General features: G+C 36.7%; 1 protein-coding gene and 1 long non-coding RNA gene across 2 annotated transcripts; one reads left to right on the plus strand and one right to left on the minus strand.

The window, feature by feature from the left end:
- Positions 1 to 882: 882 nt before the first annotated feature.
- Positions 883 to 2,960, minus strand: LOC110464087. The gene is made up of 2 exons (XR_002464465.1): positions 2,907 to 2,960; positions 883 to 981 (listed from the first exon to the last, which is right to left on the minus strand). It is a non-coding gene; the product is annotated as an uncharacterized LOC110464087 (long non-coding RNA).
- A 321-nt stretch (positions 2,961 to 3,281) lies between these two features.
- Positions 3,282 to 17,231, plus strand: LOC110464094 (PCNA-interacting partner-like). The gene is made up of 12 exons (XM_021519142.1): positions 3,282 to 3,345; positions 4,090 to 4,229; positions 5,332 to 5,513; positions 6,209 to 6,529; positions 6,652 to 6,867; positions 7,099 to 7,263; positions 7,645 to 7,799; positions 8,350 to 8,515; positions 8,809 to 8,987; positions 9,755 to 9,839; positions 15,683 to 15,801; positions 16,828 to 17,231. Exons 2-12 carry the CDS (start codon positions 4,112 to 4,114, stop codon positions 17,171 to 17,173), a joined length of 2,052 nt encoding a protein of 683 aa, XP_021374817.1. The 5' UTR covers positions 3,282 to 3,345; positions 4,090 to 4,111; the 3' UTR covers positions 17,174 to 17,231.
- Positions 17,232 to 23,985: the final 6,754 nt, after the last annotated feature.

Consider the following 23,985-nt stretch of genomic DNA (forward strand, 5'->3'; position numbering starts at 1 on the left):
GGCACAGAATCCTAATGTCCTACAGACAATGGTTCATTGGTTGTTGATGGTGTACAGGAATTGGCAGTTGATATCAGAGTAGAGCTCCACCAAACAGGAGAATATGTGATATTGTAAATGATGAAGAATCAACACCATAGATTCTGTTGCATTGGAAATATTACACTGACAAGTTTAAGTAGGATGTCCCAACCTTCATCAGGTTCAGATGCACTTTCGTTTAATATTATTATAAAAAGTAAAAAGTACTGACACTTTAAAATACTGCGACACATCTAGAATACTAACAGCTAATCTCTAGGGCTAGTCTAGCCCTGCTATTTAGAATTTTAAAATGTACTCAACTGTTGAGAACTCTCATATACATAGGTAAAAGGAAGTATACTCAGTCTTAAACTCTGTATGACCTAGAAAATCCATATAAAGTATATTTCCATCAAGATCTTCTGTAGAGTATATTTTTACATGAATCAAATTTGTGTTATCTGGGAACCTGCATAATCCCAAAATTAAGACTATGTGTCATAACCCAATATTTCAAAAATAAAATATATGCCTACTTACCCTTATTTGTTTTTCTGATATACATTTTTTGTCACCCTTAATTAATATAACAGATCATATAATTTTGCTTAGCCTAATATTCTTTTTGGATTGTAAATCTGTATGGACCATGATCAGAAACCAGTGTTTGAAAGCTAAAGTTACAGTGGTCCAATTGACTATGCCCACTAAACATCTTGTCAGTCTATGTAAAGTTCAATTGTGTTGACCCCATCTTCTTTTTGCTAAGTGATAATTATGTTTTTACTTCATGAGACCAGTAAACCAGACTTATTTACAAAATGTATAAACAGTTCAGCTCAATCCATGATACTACACCTGTTTCATAATCCAGTGGAATCTGTATGTCTGTGATGTCACCAAAAGGTATAAAGGCTGCATGGAGAATTTTTTCATCCACCTCCTCTGCTAGACCACCTGCAAATATCACCAATAAAGAAAAGATAAAAAAATATGACAAACTGACAAAAACACTGTAATGATTCTATCTGTAATTGCAATTGTGCAGTTAAAAACTACTGACACTATCCAATTATTGACAATTTTGTTCACTGACTGTGATCTGTACATTTAACTATCACAAACTCTTTGAGTCCAACTGTGAGGACCATCTCTTTCACATCATTGTATCTAGGAAAAGCAAACATTTGGTTCATGCTTTGCTTAAATATGAGTTGAGCCCTCCCGGAATGGATTTAAAAAGCAAATTACCTGTCAAAACAGTCATCATACCAAAGTGTCATTACCTGTCAAAACAGCCATCATACCAAACTATCATTTCTCTGAACCATACCTGTTATCAATATTTAAAGGAAATTGACTTAATTGCTGTAACCACTGTAGACCATAATGGACTCATCCATATCAATGCATGGTAGAGCCTACTGAAGTTACATAGCAGTGACAGACTTAATTGCTGTAACCAGGTATAACAATTAACTTGGATGAATGTTGGCTAGTCTTGAGTTAGTAGGTCTTGAATTCAACTCTCAATTAATAAGAAGATCAGTCTTTTCTAATCCTGAAAATGCTCACATGTGCTGTTCAGAAGATACAAAATCTTTATTTAAAGTTGCATCAAGTGAACAGGAAGCAAGCTCTTGTGAGCTACTACTGCAAGAATAAGGTCAGTATACATCTGTAGATATAGCTATGAATATACATGTATATCCTGTGGCAGATTTTAATTGTACATAGGGTTACAGTCGCCTTCTAGCTAAATTGAACTAGAGGGAATTTCCCTTTAAGTTTATCTCAATCAGAAGAGCTGTAGACTGGGAAGCTGGGGGTTGCAGGTTCAAACCCCAGTTAAACTACGTACCACTACTCTCTTTCCTGTTATAACTGAAACAAATTTAAATGGCACCCTTTACATAATGTATGAATTTCAAAACTAGTATTGTTACAACAGAGATTTCCAGATAATATTAGTCCACAACCGAATACTGTTACTGTTGCTCTTCAAATCATATTTATAGTCAATTATAAATAATTGTACATGTCATCAGGTCCAGTACACTCTGCCGATTGAGCTATATAGCTATAAAGACCTACAAGGTATATAGCTATATCCACCTATAAATTATAGCCGTATTGAGCTATTTTTTCTCAGATTTCAATTTTCATTAAATTAAACAAAGTCAAATTTTCATTAAATTAAACAAAGTCGCACAAAAAAATAAGGTTTATGGTAGTCCGAATTCTTCTGACGTTTTATCAACTTTTTTTTATATCGGTCTGTCGTCGATTAACCGACGACAGACCGATATAAAAAAAGTCGATAAAACGTCAGAATAATTCGGACTAGGTTTATGGTAATGTTGACTACAAAATTAAAAAGCATACAGTTATACATGTTTATTTTCATTTTTCATAAATGTAAAATTTCCGTTTTTTTTTGCATCATTGTTTTTTTTATAAAGAATACTCATATTTAATGTCTTTTGTTATCAACATCATGATCATCATAATCTTCTTTTAAAAGCCACTTTGTATCGTTTTCCTTAAGAAAAGAAAATCACTTGAAAATAGCTCAAAAGACCTATTTCAGATCTATAGGTCAATAGAGAATAGACGGCCTCACGTAACATTTTGACATTGTGTGTTATCAAACGTGTTTTCTTATATATTTTTTTTACTTAACTTTAAGTTAAATTGGTGAAATGCAATACATTACCGCCAACCGGCGAAACGCATGTTTCATCATAAACATCGCAATACAGTACTGGAAACAATTACTTTGCAGTAAATCAATAACAATACATTTTTGGATAATTTTAACCGGAATATCATGGGTTGTAAACCATTCAATATTTGATTAACACTAATAAAGTGAAACTTACCAACATAGACAATACGTTTTGTGTTCGTAGTAGCCATGTTTTTTTCTGTTTGTGCATATAATTAACATTCGATCATTGAATAATCCCTTTCTCTGACAAGAACCAATTCTGATAAAACAAGTAACGTGGACCATAGTTCTATGCGATTTATTATCATAAAATCCTTCGTTTCCATTCACTAAAATACATTTTGCTTATGAAACTATTTCATGCACGAGAATATTGACGACTTCCATATCATTACCACAGTGGGTTTACTCTGTTGGATGCTAAATGTGCACTTTCCGAATTTAGTACTCCCGAAATATATTGTTTGATCGCTCGCAGTAAAACGTTTGTCACGAAAGAATCTAGACTGGAAGCGTCTAAGAGACTGTTATTGGCTCGAAATTCAAAATAGCATCAGCTGACGTCTGCAGGTGCTTTGTATTTCAAACGGGTAAGTTTTACTGTGATTTGTTTTGATGCCGGCAGAATGCCTGTATTTTTGTTTTGTTGTTTTGAATGTATCGTTGATTAATTTGTGGAAAAGTAAAGTATTTCATGGGAGTTTACTTTTGGCGATTTAAATATATTTTTGTATTTGTCTGTTTGTTTGTGGACTGAAATCATTGACATTTCTCAGTTGGAAAATAAGTGTTTTTTTGTTGTTGTATTATTTTCGGTTTTAAAACAGCTCTTCCAGCGTATGTTATCTATCAACTAATGTCTACAAGTCCACGCGAACTTTAAGTTAAGTGAAGTTTATTCCGGTGCAGGATAATCAATTTGAACAATCCTTTTCTGATATCGGACGGGTTCAAAATCATACAATATGATACTCATAGTACATAATAGTACTAGTGATATACAAAATGAACCATAAAATATAAATAATATAGACAGTTAAGTTTCGTTAAATTTTGATTCATGTTAACGTTCATTGGCTCTGTAATTATAAGGTCTTGGTTTTCCCAAAACTTTCAAAAGTCTATAACTTTGCTACACTCCCGGGGATCCATGCACAGACACCAGAATGGCTGTATGTACATGTACACACTTCCTTAAAGGTTGATGTTTGCATGAATATTTATGTTTTTACTGAAAGAAACATGAAATTAATAATGTAAAGGTTGGTTAACCATGTATTGTACAACTGATCAAGTTGTGACTTCATATTTTTCTTCATATTTGCTTCCTGCAGGTGCAACCAGAAGGTCAGCGATATGGTGATGGATAACAAGGTTGCCTACTTTCTCAACAGCTGTGACGCCGACACAATTAGCAAATATATCAACTGTCTGAAGACAAAGATATTTGCTAAAAGAAGTAACTCGGACACAGGTTATTGTCTAATTTATAGTACAAACAGGGGTAGAAATGTGTAAGAAATATATACCACTAATTTATCTGACTTTGCAGATACACTGTTGCATAAAGTTGTGTTCAGACAAATAGCATGTGTACTGCATCAACAAGTGGTTGGAGCTGGACATGAATTGATTAATTTGTATGTCAGTGTAATAATCATATAAATGTTATTTTCAATATCGGATTAGATATGTGTGATGTTAAATTCATTACATATTAATAGCTATCAGCAGTTTCTCCAGAATGAGGGTTTGTATAAAGTAAATCCCCACTTTCGAATTTTCTAATCACACCCCAACCCCTCTTTTTTCACATATGGAGAAAAACACTTATTACCTCCAGGTTTTTTATGACATATATATGTGTATCTTATATATTTCCTGTGAAACAGTATTCAAGATAACACTATCTTTATATATAATTAATATACTCAGTTGAATTCCTGAAAAACTGAAGGAAAAAGAAAGGATAATTAATGGTGGACAACATTGATGAAAAAATATGTACATACTGATGTCATCAGTGATATTTTTGCCCAGTTTTACAGCGGTTGATTTACCTAGCAAAAAACTGCTGTTAAATTTACATGTTAGGTAGAAAATGCAAGTTGGTCATACTACCATAGCAGTAAGTAGCGATTGTTTGGGGTCGTTTTTTTTTTTAATTTGACAATTGTTGAATATATAGATCATTAGATAACAACTGACTACGTATACAAATGTGTCAAATTTATGATTTGCAAAGTGCTGACATTTAAAGGATTATAAAAAAAACAGTAGATCAGAATAATCTTGTTTTACTTATGGACAACAGTGGTGAGATATAAATTAAAGGCCCCATATATAATAACATTTGATTTAAATAAATGAATGATTGGTAGAACCAAAATCTTGACTTCTAATTGGTAATTGTCAGAAATAGTCTTTTCATTTTAAGATCTTATGCAGAGGTACATTCATATTGAAGAAAACATGATTTTCAAGCTTGATGAATGTTTATGTATGAAATACTGAAACTATTCAGGAAAGTCTGTGGTATTTACATTCCATTTCATGTGATTCCTTTTTTCCCCTAGAAACGAGATCATGTGTGGTGGTAGACTGTGGAAGTGGTCATGAAGGGACTGTTAATTTAGCCCAGTATTACATGTCCCTCTGTCGCAAATACGGACTTCTCCCAAATGAACGAACAACGCTGCTGTCCAGTGTAGACCAGATAATAGCATTACAGCTCTGTCTGGCAGAGAAAAATAAGCAGGTACAGTATAAACCTCAAGTGTTTATAGCCAGCAGGTGCATCATTGGTGAAGCTGACAAGTAGTGGTAGTTGGTTCAGTCTATTTATTACCACTTTTTTGGTTTTTGTAAAGGCTTGGAAAATGCATAGAATCGCCATGGATACCAAAGGGTGAAACCTAAAACTTGTAATATATAGTATTAAAGCCTATTTAGGTCACCTGACCATATAGGTCATGGTATAACCTATTGCCATCCGTCTTCTTCTGTCAACCTGTGTTAACTTTTATCTTGCTATCACGATAACTTGAGTAAAAGTGAATGGATTTTGTTATGCTGCTTTATATATTTATCAATAAAATATCGGACAAGTTCAAAAATGGTTCCGATCAGACAGTAACTGGCAGAGTTTAATTTCTGATACTGATTTGATGACTTGAAATTTAAGAATTGTTTTCAAGTGGCATTTCACAGGAAAACATTGGATTTTAACTTGGCGTTCAAAGAAGACCACATATACTATGTTTCAGTGTATGTATATGTGCAAAAATAAAAAGCAGCATAGTGCTATGAAAAATATTCTCAGTTTAATAAGGAAATGACAATTGTTACAATATACTTTACTACCAAGCCATTGTGTTGCCCATGTGTTTGGATTTGGATGTGGAAAAACACTTAAAATTTCTACCTTTACTTTTACCTTTGTCTACATTTTAGGGGAATGGAGAGTTTGAAGTGGAGACCAGCACTGTGATACAAGCCAACAAAGATATAGTGAAACACAAACTTTCTCTAGTCAAGTCTGCTCAGGAGTGTGCTGGACAGAGTCGTCTCCCCTCCATGGAGACTGATGAAGTGTACCCAGTAGGAGACGAAATAAAACAGGAATACCAAGCATTCCTTAAACACTGTAACTACATCGACATGTGTGAAGTACTACTAGCTGTGTGTGAGGCGTGTCACAGCAACCAAAGTCTCCAGGCTGAACTTAGTGTAACAGATATCATCATCATAGGCCTTCCCAGAAACCAAACAGAGGTAGGCTGCAGATAAACCAGTGGTTGTATTGTTTTATGTAGAAATAAAGTATACCACTCTTAAGATATAAGCATTTAAAACAAAATTTTAACTATCGTGTTATACATATGAATATGTTGTAGAGAGCAATGGTTGAGTACCTTTGTGAGGGGCGTTTGACAAAGAACATCACATTAGAGGTTTCCCTGGAGATAGATGAGGGGACAGATGTTAAAGAAGATGACATCAATGTCCTCTACAGTGATGTAACTATTCAAGAGGCTCTAGGGGAAAGTGGTGCAGACAAGAGCTTCTTCCAACCTACACCTGCATCAGGCCAGCCCAGATCTCTCACAGAGGTAAGCAATCCTCTGGTCTGTTGATGTGGTATAGACTCATCTCAGTTTATAACATTCAAGGTCTCAGACGGAGGTATAGATTTATTACATTGTTAAGATATTTCTTTTAAATAACATTTATACAGAATGCTCACCTTCTGTGTAATCTGAGTTCTTATTTTGGTAAAATCTATTTGTCTTGTATTGTTCTTTTAATAGAACAAAATATAAAATAGAAGTGTTTTATTTTAGTCCTACATACAGCTAGTGTATGGGTCGTACCTGGAACTCCTGGTGAACTCTCGTGCAGAGCTGGCCTTAGCTCGTTCTCTCAACACACCAGAAAGGGAGCTAACTCATCAGGCTTTCACTGACATCAAACATGCATCTCAGGCAAAGAACATGACCATGTATCAGGTTAGTGTTACTGGACCCATCACTCACAACTTGTAACAAGTTTAGCAGTACAAACATACAGAGGGACACTCTACACCCATCTCATTTGTGTGTCTGAGATTTGTTTCACATACAGGAGGGGGTGGGAAGAGAACACCTCATTCTGCAGTCATAATCAAACATATTGATCTAATGATGCTATTTTATGACAGTGAACCCGAAGACAAATAAACAAATACTTTAACAACAGAATATTAAACCTTGATCAGTCTGTCACTTATTAAACACTATACAACCTGACTTAGGTTGAAACAGTTCCTGTATGCATCCAAGAGCATTATCAGTTGAGGTTTAATTTGACAGTGCTATGATACAGTAGACTTATTTTGTGTTACTTTGTAGACCGCTGTATCCTATGTGATGAAGATCCGCCTTGGAGGTAAGGGGTACGCCCCAGACCCCAATAGTCCCCTGGCTCAGCATGTCAAGGGTCTTGGCGAGTTTGTCTCTCTAATTCATAAACTACAGACAGTCATAGAGGAGGAAACTGATAAAAGGTAGGTCGCAGCCGTGAAATTGGATATTTAATGACACTTAACAAATAAATGTCATGTCTTCAGAGATGCTGCCTTTGTTGTTGCCAATTTAACTCTTATATTGAAAACCTGATTTGAAGGACAACCTGCATTAGTCAGACTACATTTGATTGTTTTAGAAATTACATTTGGACACCATGTAACTAGATTTGTACTGTGATATTTTTTTAATTGTAGATATGTAGTCCAAATATGATCTTGTGTTATATGGTTATGACTCCTAGATAATCCTGAATCTAGGAATTCGGCAAAACAGGGGCCATGTGCCATATATGATATACATGCACATTCAAGGTTTGAATGGATCTTATCATTTGAGATAGATTTAAAGGAACTGCTCCATTAATATAGACGAAAACTAGAAAAGAACTGTTTGTGTGCTTTTTCCTTCGGTATCCATGGTGAATCTGGAAAAGAAAAAAGATAAACATATGATTTGATTTATGATGATACAGAAACTTGTACTTTGAGGACTCGAACAAAATCCAATGGCATGTGATTATTTTTTCAGAGTATCCTGTCGTAAAGTATTAAACATCATCAAGAAGGAGATCATCAAATGTCGTGAGAATCGCCTCCGTATCAGCAATGTTGAGTCTGTGTGTGAAAAGCTCCAAAAAGAGGTGGTCCGTGTCATTAACATGTTTGAATCATCTGTCTCCAGTTCCCCAGATAAAGTAAGTATTTATGTGACTCTGTCTTCCTTGAATCATTCCACTTTGGTTTGAAGTTGTTTGATAATGTGGTTTGTAAAATTATAAGTACCTCTGCGTCTGATCATTTCATTGTTCAGTAAAGGAGAAAAAATTGTGACTTTAACATACATACATCATTAAATTTCGAAGTTAGCATGATTTTTCAAAGTGTAATTGATGTTTATATATAAATAAAAGATAACTGGGTCAGACTTGTTTCTATAGAAATAATCTCTAAACAGATTGAAGTGTACAAGTATATCCTTTTCTTACAGGCTGTAAGGGATGGGGGATCTGCTGTGGGTAGACACACTCTCAAGGTACTGCGATATATTGTCGACAAACTGGTGTCGGGGATGGATGATTTCAAAGTGCAGACACTTGACTTCCTGTGTGATGGATTCTCTAGTCAAAGAACACCTGTACACTTCCCCTGTATCATGTCACAGTTCAGGTATGTAATAACCCAGGTTAATTTACCTGTACACTTCCCCTGTATCATGTCACAGTTCAGGTATGTATTAACCCAGGTTAATTTTCCTGTACACTTTCCCTGTATCATGTCACAGTTCAGGTATGTATTAACCCAGGTAAATTTACCTGTACACTTCTCCTGTATCATGTCACAGTTCAGGTATTAATCCCAGTTAATTTACCTGTACACTTCCCCTGTATCATGTCACAGTTCAGGTATTAACCCAGGTTAATTTACCTGTATACTTCCACTGTATTATGTCACAGTTCAGGTATGTATGTACACAGGTAAATTTACCTGTACACTTTCCCTGTATCCTGTCACAGTTTAGGTATGTATAGATCTACACAAGTAAATTTACCTGTACACTTCCCCTGTATCATGTCATAGTTCAGGTATGTATCTACACAGGTTAATTTACCTGTACACTTTCCCTGTATCCTGTCACAGTTCAGGTATGTATCTCAGTTCAGGTATGTATCTACATACTGTCAGGCTAATTTATCTGTGAACTTTACCTATATCATTTCCTTTAATCAGACCAAAATCCTGTTTATTACAATTTTATGTTATTTGATATTCTGTGTTTATACTTGGTAAATCTTGAAGAAAAACCTCCCTTCACACGAAACAAAATGAAACAACGTGATAATCTTATAAATGACCATCAAATTTCAATTCCAGTGTTGACAGATTTTTTTTCAAGTTGAACTGTATTATCATTAAAGCCTATGTATTTTGTACAGGTCCCCTGATGAGTACCTTGACAGTCCTGATGACCCGTACAATAAGAGTCTGTCTGACCGCCTGCTGTCTCAGCGATCATCAGAGGTACACACCTTTAGATTGCTGCTTGGCTGACTTACTGAATAATTGAGCTAAATTAAGAGTTAAAAAGGTGCAAGGCTTGGATGGCTAGTATAGCATTTATTAAAGTTGAGAGGGTAAAAGACCTGCTGACTAAGAGTACTTTAAAGTTGAGAGGGTAAAAGACCTGTTGACAAAAAGTACTTTAAAGTTGAGAGGGTAAACGACCTGTTGACAAAGAGTACTTTAAAGTTGAGAGGGTAAAAGACCTGCTGCTAAGAGTACTTTAAAGTTAAGAGGGTAAAAGACCTGCTGCTAAGAGTACTTTAAAGTTGAGAGGGTAAAAGACCTGCTGCTAAGAGTACTTTAAAGTTGAGAGGGTAAAAGACCTGCTGCTAAGAGTACTTTAAAGTTGAGAGGGTAAAAGACCTGCTGCTAAGAGTACTTTAAAGTTGAGAGGGTAAAAGACCTGCTGCTAAGAGTACTTTAAAGTTGAGAGGGTAAAAGACCTGCTGCTAAGAGTACTTTAAAGTTGAGAGGGTAAAAGACCTGCTGCTAAGAGTACTTTAAAGTTGAGAGGGTAAAAGACCTGCTGCTAAGAGTACTTTAAAGTTGAGAGGGTAAAAGACCTGCTGCTAAGAGTACTTTAAAGTTGAGAGGGTAAAAGACCTGCTGCTAAGAGTACTTTAAAGTTGAGAGGGTAAAAGACCTGCTGCTAAGAGTACTTTAAAGTTGAGAGGGTAAAAGACCTGCTGCTAAGAGTACTTTAAAGTTGAGAGGGTAAAAGACCTGCTGCTAAGAGTACTTTAAAGTTGAGAGGGTAAAAGACCTGCTGCTAAGAGTACTTTAAAGTTGAGAGGGTAAAAGACCTGCTGCTAAGAGTACTTTAAAGTTGAGAGGGTAAAAGACCTGCTGCTAAGAGTACTTTAAAGTTGAGAGGGTAAAAGACCTGCTGCTAAGAGTACTTTAAAGTTGAGAGGGTAAAAGACCTGCTGCTAAGAGTACTTTAAAGTTGAGAGGGTAAAAGACCTGCTGCTAAGAGTACTTTAAAGTTGAGAGGGTAAAAGACCTGCTGCTAAGAGTACTTTAAAGTTGAGAGGGTAAAAGACCTGCTGCTAAGAGTACTTTAAAGTTGAGAGGGTAAAAGACCTGCTGCTAAGAGTACTTTAAAGTTGAGAGGGTAAAAGACCTGCTGCTAAGAGTACTTTAAAGTTGAGAGGGTAAAAGACCTGCTGCTAAGAGTACTTTAAAGTTGAGAGGGTAAAAGACCTGCTGCTAAGAGTACTTTAAAGTTGAGAGGGTAAAAGACCTGCTGCTAAGAGTACTTTAAAGTTGAGAGGGTAAAAGACCTGCTGCTAAGAGTACTTTAAAGTTGAGAGGGTAAAAGACCTGCTGCTAAGAGTACTTTAAAGTTGAGAGGGTAAAAGACCTGCTGCTAAGAGTACTTTAAAGTTGAGAGGGTAAAAGACCTGCTGCTAAGAGTACTTTAAAGTTGAGAGGGTAAAAGACCTGCTGCTAAGAGTACTTTAAAGTTGAGAGGGTAAAAGACCTGCTGCTAAGAGTACTTTAAAGTTGAGAGGGTAAAAGACCTGCTGCTAAGAGTACTTTAAAGTTGAGAGGGTAAAAGACCTGCTGCTAAGAGTACTTTAAAGTTGAGAGGGTAAAAGACCTGCTGCTAAGAGTACTTTAAAGTTGAGAGGGTAAAAGACCTGCTGCTAAGAGTACTTTAAAGTTGAGAGGGTAAAAGACCTGCTGCTAAGAGTACTTTAAAGTTGAGAGGGTAAAAGACCTGCTGCTAAGAGTACTTTAAAGTTGAGAGGGTAAAAGACCTGCTGCTAAGAGTACTTTAAAGTTGAGAGGGTAAAAGACCTGCTGCTAAGAGTACTTTAAAGTTGAGAGGGTAAAAGACCTGCTGCTAAGAGTACTTTAAAGTTGAGAGGGTAAAAGACCTGCTGCTAAGAGTACTTTAAAGTTGAGAGGGTAAAAGACCTGCTGCTAAGAGTACTTTAAAGTTGAGAGGGTAAAAGACCTGCTGCTAAGAGTACTTTAAAGTTGAGAGGGTAAAAGACCTGCTGCTAAGAGTACTTTAAAGTTGAGAGGGTAAAAGACCTGCTGCTAAGAGTACTTTAAAGTTGAGAGGGTAAAAGACCTGCTGCTAAGAGTACTTTAAAGTTGAGAGGGTAAAAGACCTGCTGCTAAGAGTACTTTAAAGTTGAGAGGGTAAAAGACCTGCTGCTAAGAGTACTTTAAAGTTGAGAGGGTAAAAGACCTGCTGCTAAGAGTACTTTAAAGTTGAGAGGGTAAAAGACCTGCTGCTAAGAGTACTTTAAAGTTGAGAGGGTAAAAGACCTGCTGCTAAGAGTACTTTAAAGTTGAGAGGGTAAAAGACCTGCTGCTAAGAGTACTTTAAAGTTGAGAGGGTAAAAGACCTGCTGCTAAGAGTACTTTAAAGTTGAGAGGGTAAAAGACCTGCTGCTAAGAGTACTTTAAAGTTGAGAGGGTAAAAGACCTGCTGCTAAGAGTACTTTAAAGTTGAGAGGGTAAAAGACCTGCTGCTAAGAGTACTTTAAAGTTGAGAGGGTAAAAGACCTGCTGCTAAGAGTACTTTAAAGTTGAGAGGGTAAAAGACCTGCTGCTAAGAGTACTTTAAAGTTGAGAGGGTAAAAGACCTGCTGCTAAGAGTACTTTAAAGTTGAGAGGGTAAAAGACCTGCTGCTAAGAGTACTTTAAAGTTGAGAGGGTAAAAGACCTGCTGCTAAGAGTACTTTAAAGTTGAGAGGGTAAAAGACCTGCTGCTAAGAGTACTTTAAAGTTGAGAGGGTAAAAGACCTGCTGCTAAGAGTACTTTAAAGTTGAGAGGGTAAAAGACCTGCTGCTAAGAGTACTTTAAAGTTGAGAGGGTAAAAGACCTGCTGCTAAGAGTACTTTAAAGTTGAGAGGGTAAAAGACCTGCTGCTAAGAGTACTTTAAAGTTGAGAGGGTAAAAGACCTGCTGCTAAGAGTACTTTAAAGTTGAGAGGGTAAAAGACCTGCTGCTAAGAGTACTTTAAAGTTGAGAGGGTAAAAGACCTGCTGCTAAGAGTACTTTAAAGTTGAGAGGGTAAAAGACCTGCTGCTAAGAGTACTTTAAAGTTGAGAGGGTAAAAGACCTGCTGCTAAGAGTACTTTAAAGTTGAGAGGGTAAAAGACCTGCTGCTAAGAGTACTTTAAAGTTGAGAGGGTAAAAGACCTGCTGCTAAGAGTACTTTAAAGTTGAGAGGGTAAAAGACCTGCTGCTAAGAGTACTTTAAAGTTGAGAGGGTAAAAGACCTGCTGCTAAGAGTACTTTAAAGTTGAGAGGGTAAAAGACCTGCTGCTAAGAGTACTTTAAAGTTGAGAGGGTAAAAGACCTGCTGCTAAGAGTACTTTAAAGTTGAGAGGGTAAAAGACCTGCTGCTAAGAGTACTTTAAAGTTGAGAGGGTAAAAGACCTGCTGCTAAGAGTACTTTAAAGTTGAGAGGGTAAAAGACCTGCTGCTAAGAGTACTTTAAAGTTGAGAGGGTAAAAGACCTGCTGCTAAGAGTACTTTAAAGTTGAGAGGGTAAAAGACCTGCTGCTAAGAGTACTTTAAAGTTGAGAGGGTAAAAGACCTGCTGCTAAGAGTACTTTAAAGTTGAGAGGGTAAAAGACCTGCTGCTAAGAGTACTTTAAAGTTGAGAGGGTAAAAGACCTGCTGCTAAGAGTACTTTAAAGTTGAGAGGGTAAAAGACCTGCTGCTAAGAGTACTTTAAAGTTGAGAGGGTAAAAGACCTGCTGCTAAGAGTACTTTAAAGTTGAGAGGGTAAAAGACCTGCTGCTAAGAGTACTTTAAAGTTGAGAGGGTAAAAGACCTGCTGCTAAGAGTACTTTAAAGTTGAGAGGGTAAAAGACCTGCTGCTAAGAGTACTTTAAAGTTGAGAGGGTAAAAGACCTGCTGCTAAGAGTACTTTAAAGTTGAGAGGGTAAAAGACCTGCTGCTAAGAGTACTTTAAAGTTGAGAGGGTAAAAGACCTGCTGCTAAGAGTACTTTAAAGTTGAGAGGGTAAAAGACCTGCTGCTAAGAGTACTTTAAAGTTGAGAGGGTAAAAGACCTGCTGCTAAGAGTACTTTAAAGTTGAGAGGGTAAACAACCTGTTGACAAAGAGTACTTTAAAGTTGAGAGGGTAAAATACCTGTCGACAAAGAGTACTTAAAAGTTGAGAGGGTAAACGACCTGTTGACAAAGAGTACTTTAAAGTTGAGAGGGTAAACGACCTGCTGCTAAGAGTACTTTAAAGTTGAGAGAGTAAAAGACCTGCTGCTAAGAGTGCTATAAAGTTGAGAGGGTAAAAGACCTGTTGACTTAGAGTTCTTTAAAGTTGAGAGGGTAAAAGACCTGCTGCTAAGAGTACTTAAAAGTTGAGAGGCTAAAAGACCTGCTGCTAAGAGTTCTTTTAAGTTGAGAGGGTAAACGACCTGTTGACTAAGAGTACTTTAAAGTTGAGAGGGTAAAAGACCTGCTGCTAAGAGTACTTTAAAGTTTAGAGGGTAAAAGACCTGTTGACAAAGAGTACTTTAAAGTTGAGAGGGTAAAAGGCCTGCTGACTAAGAGTACTTTAAAGTTGAGAGGGTAAAAGACCTGCTGCTAAGAGTATTTTTAAGTTGAGAGAGTAAAAGATTATTTTTTCATATTTATTTTTTGTAAATGTACAGTATAACCCCACTATACCACCACCTTCTGTTCAAGGACATATTGGCGTTATAACAAGCTGGCGGTATAAGTTGTCCCTGTTAAATGTGGATGAATGCTTGTTTGGTTTGGCACACATACCCAACACTTAATACTGAAAACTCCAGCATATCTGTATATGTTTTTGCAGTTTTTAAGATACACAATCATTTTTGAAAGAGTAATTAGTTTGGAAATATTTAATTAGATCTCATTCTGATATCAGTCACGTTGCAGCACTGTGTTGTATCTTTGAACAAGATACTTTACTCTGCTAGTTCCTGTCTACTCAACTGTAAGTGAGTACGTGGTTGGGAAGTGCTGGAAGTGTTGAATGCTTGCTGTGAGTTGAAATGGCAGCTCCGGCTGTATGCTCCCCAGGGAGTTGAGAAAGATAATGGCTGGTTGCAAAGGCCCTATAACCATGGATAATAACTTGTGAACTGCTTTGAGACGACCTACAAACTAGGTTGTGATAAAGCGGTTTTTACAGGACCTCAAATTATTATTATTATTATAATATCATCAGAGTCCATTTCTTCAAACAAATTTCAGCATCAAAAGTGTCCAACAATACTTGAGTGGGTTGCAAGCATCTGACCATTTCAATAAACTGTTTCCTAGTCAAACGTAAATCGGTATTAAGATCAAGCTCATCTTGGACTTGTTGTAACTTCATTATTTGTGGTAGCAAGTTGTGTTACATCCTAATAAAACACTACTGTGAAATCAATGACACAGGTTAATTTCTTGGATGGAGTGGGGCTGTTTTCGGGGACCAACAAAGCGATATTTGCATGGCTGTACTCAAAACATCATGGCATATAAGTGTGGGGAAATCCATTAAGATAGAACTGATGGTGGTATGTGAGTTTGGTGGTAGGCGAGTTTGGTGGTATGTGAGTTTGGTGGTAGGTGAGTTTGGTGGTAGATTAGTTTGGTGGTAGGTGAGTTTGGTGGTAGGTGAGTTTGGTGTTATGTGAGTTTGGTGGTAGGTGAGTTTGGGGGTAGGTGAGTTTGGTGGTAGGTGAGTTTGGTGGTACAATGGGTGGTGATACATCAAGGTTATACTGTATATCTATCACAAATAACTGTCTTAAATGTTGGACATGTGTACTAGTCATGTGAATTTCATTTTCAGACACCAATCCACCAGAAGCGATACAAGTCCTGCATGGCCTGGGCTAACCCCACACATAATGAGGATATCAAGGGACAGAACATTATACTCACACAGTCCGAGGTCACACTCGTCCCAAGGTATGTATACTCACACAGTCAGAGGTCACACTCCTTCCAAGGTATGTGTACTCACAGCCAGAGGTCACACTCGTTCCAAGGTATGTATACTCACACAGCCAGAGGTAACACTCGTCCTAAGGTATGTATACTCACTCAGTCAGAGGTCACACTCAACCAAAGGTATGTATACTCACAGTCAGAGGTCACACACGTCCCATGGTATGTATACTCACACTGTCAGAGGTCACACTCGTCCTAAGGTATGTATACTCGCAGTCAGAGGTCACACTCGTCCGCAGGTATGCATACTCATAGCCAGAGGTCACACTCGTCCGCAGGTATGTATACTCACACTGTCAGAGGTCACACTCAACCAAAGGTATGTATACTCACACTGTCAGAGGTCACACTCAACCAAAGGTATGTATACTCACAGCCAGAGGTCACACTCGTCCCAAGGTATGTATACTCGCAGTCAGAGGTCACACCCGTCCCAAGGTATGTATACTCACACTGTCAGAGGTCACACTCGTCCCAAGGTTTTTATACTCACACAGAGTTCACACTCTTCCCTACGTATATATACTCAGTCAAAAGTAATCCTCACAACGTTCATACAATTAAACAATTTCATATTTAAAGCAATATTTCTACATTTCTCTTCATGTTAAGGATCCTCTAATGTGTTCCTGCTGAATATATTCCAAATGCCTTGTATAATCAGTACAACTGATGGGGAAAGTCTCTGTAATAGGGTTAATTGTCAGAAAATGTTCAAGATATATATATTTGATAACAATGGAAACCTGTTGATAATTCAATTTTTCAGTAATTCAAGTCTGACAAGTAGTTATTGTAAACATAGATTTACACCTTGTTTGGTAATATTGATATGATGTAATTGTTTATAATTGATTGCTTGAAACTAAAATATTTTAAATATCTATTCACAAGAAACAACGACCATTTCCACATGTTTATATGGATGCAGTTAAACCCTACAGGAAATACCTTGGTATGTAAAATGTTTCATTTTGATTCCAGCAAAACCATTGTACACCCTGGAAAACACACAAACCAGGAGCTGGGAGTTGCCAATCGCATAGCAGAGACCATCAATGATCAGGAGAATGTACCCAGTACCGCTATAGAGGTCAAAGAGGTATCAGGTCAAGGTCAGGATGAATCAAAGGTCAACAAAGCAAAAGTCAACAAAACCACTAAAGTGACCAAAAAGATTCCTGTCAAAGGACAGAAGCGCCCCCTTGTGTCAGGAGATTCTCCCCCAAGAGCCAACAAGAAAACGAAAACAGAGAGCAAAACATGTCGCAGGAAACTTCTTCCACAGGTCAAAGGTCAACAGCAATTAACAAAGTTCTTCCGAGTATGATTATTGGCAAGTGGTTGTGGGTTTTTTCATAGATTAGTGTAACTTAAGTAATTTAACTGTAGTAGGCTAAGTATAGTCTGGTTTTATTGCTATTATATGTATCATTTGATGTGTATGGTGATTTTATTTTTAGATGTGATAGTCATTTATATTTTCACCCCTATACGATCTCTGTCTGGTGATTTTAATTATTTTTCTTTTTCATAAATATTTACCCATGTAGTTGTCTTCTATTGATCAAACAATTTATTTTATTGTAAAAAAATATCTTGCCATGTTTTAAAGTTATATGAGGCAATATTTTTTTCTGTACAAAATAGAATATGGCACAGTACCTGAAACCCTTAGATACAGTGATGATGTTGATGATAGGTGTAAGTTGTAGTTAGAGAATGGCACAGTACATGAAACCCTTAGATACAGTGATGATGATGTTGATAGGTGTAAGTTGTAGTTAGAGAATGACACAGTACATGAAACCCTTAGATACAGTGATGATGATGTTGATGATAGGTGTAAGTTGTAGTTAGAGAATGACACAGTGCATGAAACCCTTAGATACAGTGATGATGATGTTGATGATAGGTGTAAGTTGTAGTTAGAGAATGACACAGTGCATGAAACCCTTAGATACAGTGATGATGATGTTGATGATAGGTGTAAGTTGTAGTTAGAGAATGACACAGTGCATGAAACCCTTAGATACAGTGATGATGATGTTGATGATAGGTGTAAGTTGTAGTTAGAGAATGACACAGTGCATGAAACCCTTAGATACAGTGATGATGATGTTGATGATAGGTGTAAGTTGTAGTTAGAGAATGACACAGTGCATGAAACCCTTAGATACAGTGATGATGATGTTGATGATAGGTGTAAGTTGTAGTTAGAGAATGACACAGTGCATGAAACCCTTAGATACAGTGATGATGATGTTGATGATAGGTGTAAGTTGTAGTTAGAGAATGACACAGTGCATGAAACCCTTAGATACAGTGATGATGATGTTGATGATAGGTGTAAGTTGTAGTTAGAGAATGACACAGTGCATGAAACCCTTAGATACAGTGATGATGATGTTGATGATAGGTGTAAGTTGTAGTTAGAGAATGACACAGTGCATGAAACCCTTAGATACAGTGATGATGATGTTGATGATAGGTGTAAGTTGTAGTTAGAGAATGACACAGTGCATGAAACCCTTAGATACAGTGATGATGATGTTGATGATAGGTGTAAGTTGTAGTTAGAGAATGACACAGTGCATGAAACCCTTAGATACAGTGATGATGATGTTGATGATAGGTGTAAGTTGTAGTTAGAGAATGACACAGTGCATGAAACCCTTAGATACAGTGATGATGATGTTGATGATAGGTGTAAGTTGTAGTTAGAGAATGACACAGTGCATGAAACCCTTAGATACAGTGATGATGATGTTGATGATAGGTGTAAGTTGTAGTTAGAGAATGACACAGTGCATGAAACCCTTAGATACAGTGATGATGATGTTGATAGGTGTAAGTTGTAGTTAGAGAATGACACAGTACATGAAACCCTTAGATACAGTGATGATGATGTTGATAGGTGTAAGTTGTAGTTAGAGAATATTCAATCATATATATACTCAGGAAAATGGGGAATGCAATTATTTTTGAAAATATAATGTTTATATCACACTACATGGTATATACAACTCTATAAATCAGTATATGATATTATTTTTAATTTAAATGTTTGTTTTAATTTATTGCAATGAAAATATTTATTCAAGAAAACTTCACAATACAGTGTAACAAATTTTATTAGAGGCCATTAAGAAGGAGAAAAATATGGGTAAATTATATTGCTGGTGCGTGTATTTCAGTTTAAATGTTGATCCTCGTGATGTATATATTCTAAATGTATTTATTAATAAACAATATTTTATTTGAAAATGTTTTTGATGATCTGTTCGTTTTCTGTTTAAAACACACCTGTAGATAACATTTTACAGTCCATTCCAACGATATTCTTAGAAAGTTTTCAAACTAATAATTTGGCCCTGTTGTATATTTACCCCAGCCTAAACAGTATACCCTAGGTTCATGGGTTACACAATTTTGGTAAAAAGTCTGGTAAATATTGAACATTTTTGAAAAGTACATGTATTTTCATGGTCTTTGCTTGCTGTTGGTGACAATAAAATGTATATGTTCGATTCCCCTTATTCAGTGGTTCTGAAGAAATCAAAAATGTAAAAAGTTTGCACGAAGGATGAAGAAGGATTGCAATAGCTGACATGAGCAATACTATAAATTAAATATGTGTATCGGTCATAATTACACTTGGGTGTCCATGACGACCTATATGGGCCTGTTATTTATGGGAATTATTGCTTTACCAAATCCTCTCTTGAGACCAGATCTGCTGAACTACAATGTTTGTAACATTTCATTTTTATTATAAATTTTTAATTCATATTCATTCTAAATTGTGCATGTCAATTCATACACAATACACATACTTAACAAAATTGAATAGTTTTTCTGCTATACAACTTATGTATCGTATCTCCGTTCTGTTGGTACTTCCCGTACATCCTTGTATCGTATCTGTTCCGTTGGTACTTCCTGTCCCTCCTTGTATTGTATCTGGTCTGTTGGTACTTCCTGTACAGCCTTGTATTGTATCTCTGTTCTGGTAGTACTTCCCATACATTCTTTTATCCTATCTCTGTTCTGTTTGTACTTCCCATACATCCTTGTATCGTCTCTCTGTTCTGTTGGCGCTTCCCGTACATCCTTGTATGGTATATGTTCTGTTGGTACTGCCCGTAAATCCTTGTATCGTATCTGTTCTATTGGTACTTCCTGTACAGCCTTGTATTGTATCTGTTCTGTTGGTACTTCCCGTACATCCTTGTATCGTATCTGTTCTGTTGGTACTTCCTGTACATCCTTGTATTGTATCTCTGTTCTGTTGGTACTTCCCATACATCCTTGTATCGTATCTCTGTTCTGTTGGTGCTTCCCGTACATCCTTGTATCGTATCTCTGTTCTGTTGGTGCTTCCCGTACATCCTTGTATTGTATCTGTTCTGTTGGTACTTCCCGTACATCCTTGTATTGTATCTGTTCTGTTGGTACTTCCTGTACATCCTTGTATTNATCTCTGTTCTGTTGGTGCTTCCCGTACATCCTTGTATCGTATCTCTGTTCTGTTGGTGCTTCCCGTACATCCTTGTATCGTATCTCTGTTCTGTTGGTGCTTCCCGTACATCCTTGTATCGTATCTCTGTTCTGTTGGTGCTTCCCGTACATCCTTGTATCGTATCTCTGTTCTGTTGGTGCTTCCCGTACATCCTTGTATCGTATCTCTGTTCTGTTGGTGCTTCCCGTACATCCTTGTATCGTATCTCTGTTCTGTTGGTGCTTCCCGTACATACTTGTATTGTATCTGTTCTGTTGGTACTTCCCATACATCCTTGTATTGTATCTCTGTTCTATTGGTGCTTCCCGTACATCGTTGGATCGTATCTCTGTTCTGTTGGTGCTTCCCGTACATCCTTGTATCGTCTCTCTGTTCTGTTGGTGCTTCCCGTACATCCTTGTATTGTATCTCTGTTCTGTTGGTGCTTCCCGTACATTCTTGTATTGTATCTGTTCTGTTGGTACTTCCCGTACATCCTTGTATCGTATCTCTGTTCTATTGGTGCTTCCCGTACATCGTTGGATCGTATCTCTGTTCTGTTGGTGCTTCCCGTACACCCTTGTATCATATCTGTTCTGTTGGTGCTTCCCATACATCCTTGTATTGGATCTCTGTTCTGTTGGTACTTCCCGTACATCCTTGTATTGTATCTCTGTTCTGTTGGTACTTCCCATACACCCTTGTATCATATCTCTGTTCTGTTGGTGCTTCCCGTACATCCTTGTATCGTATCTCTGTTCTGTTGGTACTTCCCGTACATCCTTGTATTGTATCTCTGTTCTATTGGTTCCCGTACATCCTTGTATTGTATCTCTGTTCTGTTGGTGCTTCCCATACATCCTTGTATTGTATCTCTGTTCTGTTGGTACTTCCCGTACATCCTTGTATCGTATCTCTGTTCTGTTGGTGCTTCCCATACACCCTTGTATCATATCTCTGTTCTGTTGGTGCTTCCCGTACATCCTTGTATTGTATCTCTGTTCTATTGGTGCTTCCCGTACTTCCTTGTATCGTATCTCCATTCTGTTGGTGCTTACCGTACATCCTTGTATCGTCTCTCTTTTCTGTTGGTGCTTCCCGTAGGTCCGTGTATCCTATCTCTGTTCTATTGGTGGTTACCGTACATCCTTGTATCGTCTCTGTTCTGTTGGTGCTTCCCGGACATCCTTGTATCGTATCTGTTGGCTGTTGGTGCTTCCCGTACATCCTTGCATCGTATCTCTGTTCTGTTCGTGCTTCCCTTACATCCTTGTATCGTATCTGTTCTGTTCGTGCTTCCCTTACATCCTTGTATCGTATCTGGTCTGTTGGTGCTTCCCGTACAGCCTTGTATTGTATCTCTGTTCTCTTGGTACTCACCGTACATCCTTGTATCGTCTCTGTTCTGTTGGTGCTTCCCGGACATCCTTGTATCGTATCTCTTCTGTTGGTGCGTGTCGTACATCCGTGTATTGTATCTCTGTTCTATTGGTGGTTACCGTACATCCTTGTATCGTCTCTGTTCTGTTGGTGCTCCCCGTACATCCTTGTATTGCATCTCTGTTCTATTGGTGCTTCCCGTACATCCTTGTATCGTATCTCCATTCTGTTGGTGCTTCCCGTACATCCTTCTGCAAACATGCTTCCAATGTGAAAGTAAAATGAGACAAAGTTACCGACATTTCTTTAAAATCTTCATTTCACCACCGTAACTCCTGGTTTTAATACAATGGTACACCTACTCATTGCATAGATGGTTCACTTTTTAACAATCAACTTTGAATAGTATTACCAGTTCAGCTGATTTTTCAATCAAAATTCAGGAAAATACACAAAACATACTTACAAATTACTGGTAAGGATTACAAATGACAAACAATTAGTGGTTATAGTAAAATATTTTCATTGTTGAGATTAAAAACAATATCATTTCCAGCACTAAAAAATGTATCTGGCAAAATCCTAATACACATTAAACAATACCTTTGTAAACTAGAACAGTGTAAGCTTCCTGTGGCCACGACACCTGACTTTTTGGAGTAGTCTGGAGTAGAGGTAAAAGGAAACTTACATTTGGTCTTACAATTATATATAAACATCTAGCACAGGACTGTAAGACAAGTCATATGACAGTATCACTAATAGCTCACAAAACTAAAATGAAATTTCAATTATAATTCATTTCTAATACGTATACTCAATGCCCTTTGCATTCTATACCAAATAATCATTATCTGACACAACTGGGTGAAAAAATGAAAACATTGTTATGATCCCCACTTTGTTGAAATCAAACAAAAAAATATGATTAAGCAAACAAACATTTAACTTGCTAAAACCTTGAAAACACTTACCAGGTAAGTATGTATACCATTGATAACCATGTCATTGAATCTGATCTAGAGTTTGAAGGTAATGACAAGTTTAGGGTCAAAAAATCAAGTTCAACAGGTTACTGATTTACATAACAGATAGTTTCAACATACGGCAAAAAATGTACATGTATATACAGTATAAAAGATAAATAGTTCTAAATGAGATTCTTTGATATGCAAGAATGATATTTGTACAGTATAGTTTAACAGCATACTGGTGTTTTCATGTGAATTTGATAAACGTAAAAAATGTGGATTGTTTTGTATATGGATTTCTCACAGGGTGAACCTCATCAATGAAGGTTTGTATCACAGAACTGAAATAAATTCACGTGCTCACTATTGTTTCAGTAATCTGAAAATAAAATATTGTGGTACTAGTTTTAGAAATAAAAAATATTTATATAATTATTGTTCCCTGGATAGTGTACAAAAAAATCTGTGTCCCATATATATATCTGAGTAAGTGTCCTGGCTATATGTCTAAAACAACTATTCACATCATAAAAGCTGTACACAACCATCGTTTATCTACCTCAAACAATTAATTAATCTTCCTCAAACAAATGATCAGTCATCTTTCTCAAACAAATAATCATTTCCTCAGACAAATCATCAGTAAAAAAACAAAATCTTGGACAGACAAAACTATGATGATCTTACTCCATGTTGACGAAGTAATATGGCCAATAGTGAAACAAAAGTTTTATAAACAGATTTAATCTAGTTTTACAATAATGTGTAAACATCATACACACTGGAGTGAGTATCCCACTTGTTCAACTGAACTAGTTAGAGCTGTACATGTTGGTACCATCATTCTTTGTATAATAATATGTTTGTAGGTAAAACAGGAGATTACCAAAATAAAACTTCTACACTGAATCACAACATATTTTTTTTGTATTTTCAAGCACAATAATAATACAATATGCTAAACATGGATTGTTATCTGTGATAAAGCAGGTTTTATAATGAAAATAAGTTTCTCAGCAGTGAAAATAACACTTTAATAATTATCAATACCAAATGAGTTTGCATGAAGAGGAGCTTATGTGAAAATACAAGAAATCGTTGATTCTGACATTACAATAAAAAGATGTGATATTTTGTACCTAATAAGGTACTGGATTTCTACAATATTAATGATGGAGCATTGGATGGAGAAATACTAGACACAGACTACCCTAGCAGCTTAGAGGCGATGGATGAAATGTTACCTTACACATTGTATATATTAAATTAATTTTCATGTGTATTTGTGAG

The sequence above is a fragment of the Mizuhopecten yessoensis genome, unplaced genomic scaffold (assembly GCF_002113885.1).
Source record: "Mizuhopecten yessoensis strain PY_sf001 unplaced genomic scaffold, ASM211388v2 scaffold10959, whole genome shotgun sequence".
NCBI lineage: Eukaryota > Metazoa > Mollusca > Bivalvia > Pectinida > Pectinidae > Mizuhopecten > Mizuhopecten yessoensis.

Bases quoted from the DNA above. Each gene is read 5' to 3' on its own strand.
- LOC110464094 (XM_021519142.1), top strand. From the start codon at position 4,112: ATGGTGATGGATAACAAGGTTGCCTACTTTCTCAACAGCTGTGACGCC. The intron at 6,868-7,098 runs GTAAGCAATCCT...GTTTTATTTTAG, and splicing joins AGCCCAGATCTCTCACAGAG to TCCTACATACAGCTAGTGTA. The intron at 8,988-9,754 runs GTATGTAATAAC...TATTTTGTACAG, and splicing joins TGTATCATGTCACAGTTCAG to GTCCCCTGATGAGTACCTTG.